Source organism: Citrus clementina, unplaced genomic scaffold, assembly GCF_000493195.1.
Source record: "Citrus clementina cultivar Clemenules unplaced genomic scaffold, Citrus_clementina_v1.0 scaffold_6, whole genome shotgun sequence".
Taxonomy (NCBI): Eukaryota; Viridiplantae; Streptophyta; class Magnoliopsida; order Sapindales; family Rutaceae; genus Citrus; species Citrus x clementina.
Window position 1 is genome coordinate 23661217 of NW_006262139.1, and position 3912 is coordinate 23665128.

The following is a 3912-nucleotide window of genomic DNA, read 5'->3' on the forward strand; positions in this document are numbered from 1 at the left end:
TTCGATATTAAAACTTATATGAAGTTTTTTTTTTAATTTAAAAAATCAGCAAACTGACGATGAACCTCACGATAGTAATTGATTACTACTATAACGCCACTGCCTGAATAAATAAACAGAAATGTAAGCGACTGAGCGAGTCATGTGCAGCTAATTTAATCATTAATGTATGTGTATTAGAAAGATTAAGTTAACAACTATGAGAAAATAATTAAAAACAGCAAAGTGTGTTGTTCAATAGATTATTATTGCTACAAGAAATAAATATGAAGACCGTCTAAGAGGTAATAGCAAATAGGAAATTTTCTATTTTTTAAACAGCCTTTTAAGGCCCTAAGCAACAAGATCTAGTAAGAATTCGACCAACATCAGAACAATAGTTGAGTGTTTGAAATAATATACATTTACACTCAAATCAAATAAAATCGGCCCATTTTTAAAGCCCATACTGAATCAGGCCCATTTCGGCACATATCAGGAAAAAGAACCATGAGAGCGAGCGGGAATTGGCTTTTGCTCCGTTGTTTCTTCTGTATCCGTCACTCTCCCTCCTCGCTTCCGTAGGGGTTCTAATGGAGGAATCGGGTCCTGCTGTAATCGGGTCGAGGCAATCGGATCTCAACAAGTCCTTTAAGCTGGCCATTCGTTCTCTTCTTACTACCTGCTCCAAAGAGGTAACTTCTCGAAGCCTCACTTGTGAACAATTTCTTCCTAAAATTTCCTTTTTTCTTTTTTTTTGCTCAATTTGTTCATTTGTTTCCATTTCAACCTTTTTTTTTTTTAAAAAAAAAAAGGAATTTGGTAAAGCATTTGATAGGTTTAGTAGCTCCGAGCAAAACTCTCTCCACCGTCTATTTGTCCAGGTCTGCTCTCTATAAGCTTATCTTCTTTACACACTACTGTAGTGTTTTTTTTTTTTTTTTGAATTAAAAATTTGAGCTTTGAACTGATACATATCTTGGATGTATGGTTTGGTGCGAAAATTTTCAGGTCATTACTTCATTGCATGAAAACATTGAGGTATATATATTTCCTGCGCCTTTTTGTTTTTTTTTAATTTTAAAGATATTTTAGATGCGGCAATTAGAATGTTCGGTTTTTTTTTTTAATGAGTCGTAGGTTGCTAGTGTGACTTAATAAGCACATTGCTAAACTTCTGTTTGATTGTGTTAATTTTCCATATAATTTTTTTTCTCTCCATGTATCCTGTTCTTATGAGAACTATTACACTGTGATAATGCTTTAAATAGAAATGTATAACAAACTTATCACACACACTCACACACATATATTTATTATCTACTTACGTGTAATTCATGGTAACATATAAGCTACTTGGGAACCAATGGGGTCATCTTATTTTTAACCTGGGTTCCCCGTTCAACCTATTGGAATTGAAATGAAAGTTTAAACCATCAGGTAGTTTGACCAAATCTAGTATATCAACAAATTGCAAAACTAATTCCCAATTGGATAGATTATTATAATATCTGATTATTTGAATTCTAATGGTGCCTCTTTGCATATTGCAGAATGAATTTGAATCTTTGTGCCTTGAAACACAGGTAGCTTCTTAAGTTATTGCTTCTCTGTTGTTTTTCCTTCTTTGCATCCAGGGTGCCCCTAACTGTGAGATCATCCTGTCTCATTTAGCAGGATGTTGGCATTCTGAAAGAGCATGATAAATGTTCTGCCTCTCTCATTGCATGGTAGTTGCTGCTGTGTAGTAATGACCAATAGAAGTTACATTCACTTTTGCAGGTGGGAGCCGCTCTTGATACTGTAGAGCAATTCATGGAAGAACAAAGTCTGGATCCCTTGTTTTCAGAGAAGTATGTAATCACTCTGTGATGACCAGTTATGTGTACAGTGACCTTTTATCAATTCTTCCTTAGGAGATGGTGTTAACATAGTCTGTGAAAATGATAAAAGAAATAGAAAACTGGAATTGAAAACAAAGAATCATAGATGGAGAACCACTGAAAGCTTTGGTTTCTCTGTTCCCTTATGACCTTATGACGGTACCAAGAATATCCAACTGAATGCTTTATGCTGGAACTGGTTTCTATGGCTTGGGGTTTCTACTTGATTAACTTGCAGTTCATTCTATCTGCAATTTCGTGATGCCTGATATTTCAGTTGGCATCACTCACATGCAGGACAAATGTGATGGATGTTGTATGCGATCTGACAACAGCAAAGAAGAATGAGATCTGCTACTTGACATGTATGCTGGAGAGGGTGAGTAATGTTGAGACTTGAGAATTACGTCAATCTGTCCTTTTAAAAATTGCATTATAACGATCGTCTACCTTTCAAGGTTGGTTTAACTTGCATTCATATGCTTATTAATAAGTGCTGCGAGTGATGGAATCAGCTTTTCTTGGGTTGGCTGAAGAGCAAACAATAGTTCAATATCTCTCCTTTTATTCTTGATTCAGGACCAATTAGTGCATTGCATCTTATTGAACTACTGTAGTCGATATCAAGATTCTTACGGTTTTACGAATCATATTTTTCCCTTTGTTTCACCATTCATAGTTTCACCATTCATGGGATCCTTATAGTTACCATGCTGCTGTTTGTTTACACAATTTATCCTTTTACATTGAGAAACAAGCAAGTGCCATATTTTATGCCATCAAGAAAGAGAAAACTCATAAACCAATCTATTTAGGACTCACTTATGATGATTCCCAGTCGATTCTGGCTTGTGGCTATCTTACTTTTGGTTCCTTGAAGTTAGAATGTTTCTCTACAATTTTATTCATGCTTTAGTTGATTTTTAAGGATAGTTATGTATTTGATGGAATGGGCTTCAGTAGTGGACCCATTTGTGTTCAGATCCTGCATAGTGATGCTATCTGTTTTCTTGATGGATTCTTCCCCCACTTCATTTATTAGGTGGAAGAACAGAATCGCCTCCGTAAAGCACGTCTTGAACTACTTAAGAAAGGAAGGCAAGATTTTTCGGGCATGACAGAGGTTGTTGAGAAGGTGAGATATTTGTTGTTGCTGCGGATTTTTCTTCTGTTTTTCATCGAATTGAAAGAATAATAGTAATGAATGAAGAATATTTTATTGAAAGTGGGCATTAAAGAGCTTATATTTGCGGGTTGATTTAAGTGGAAACGGTCTCAGTTTTGTGTTCATTTTTCTTGCTAGTTACAGTTGAGAAGCGGGATAGCATACTACGGAACATACAATAATGGTTTTCATGATCCAGAATTAATGGGTTAAATGATGCGGTTACAAACAAGAACACTCGTGGGTTGCACCCTCTTATATATGTTGAAGATTAAAATTTCCCCTTTGTTAAGTGTGTACTTTCTGCCCTCTTAGTCAGAATCCACTAGTGCAGGGTACTTGTCAACAGTGTTTAGGTTGTCTTATAAAATAATATTTTATGATGTTTGGTTAAGTACTCTCTGTTGTTTATTTTATAAAGATGAGAAGCTGAGGATCTTGTATTGTTCTTATCATACCAGCTGTAGCATCACTTTTTATCTATACAATGAAACGTGCTTCTTTTTCCTAAGTAGCATATGCATGAAGCCATCACACTTTTTCATATAAAGTTAACTTCTCTTTTGGCAATGATACCACTTATAGCAAATTAGATTGGAAGAGAAATAACTCTTTAACAGCTGTGAACTTGACCATTTTAATATTGCGACAACCTTGAACTCTCTGGTAACTGGAACAGGTCCAAATGGAATTCTTTAAGCCCTGCTTTTCATGGGGTGATTGCATTACACTTATCATACTCAACATACAGTGACTTTGACTTTCGTTGAGCTCACCAAAAGAAAGCATTCAGAAATTTTCCCAATACAAATGCACGGCATGTCACAAATAGCTGGCAATGAGTTGGATTGAAAAGGCCGGTTTCTCTCTTGGTTGCGGGACGAC

The 3912-nt window shown here is 35.7% G+C and overlaps 1 protein-coding gene across 2 annotated transcripts; it reads left to right on the forward strand.

Moving 5' to 3' along the window:
* Window positions 1-507: 507 nt before the first annotated feature.
* LOC18039757 lies at window positions 508-3556 on the forward strand. Of its 2 annotated transcripts, none has more exons than XM_006430828.2 (8): window positions 508-674; window positions 795-863; window positions 991-1020; window positions 1533-1565; window positions 1762-1832; window positions 2160-2241; window positions 2905-2997; window positions 3166-3556. In XM_006430828.2, the coding sequence occupies exons 1-8, from the start codon at window positions 573-575 to the stop codon at window positions 3238-3240; spliced, it is 555 nt and encodes a 184-aa protein (XP_006430891.1). In that variant the 5' UTR covers window positions 508-572; the 3' UTR covers window positions 3241-3556. The 2 variants fall into 2 exon arrangements, with proteins under 2 accessions (XP_006430891.1, XP_006430893.1); XM_006430830.2 differs by having other exon boundaries at window positions 3172-3556.
* Window positions 3557-3912: the final 356 nt, after the last annotated feature.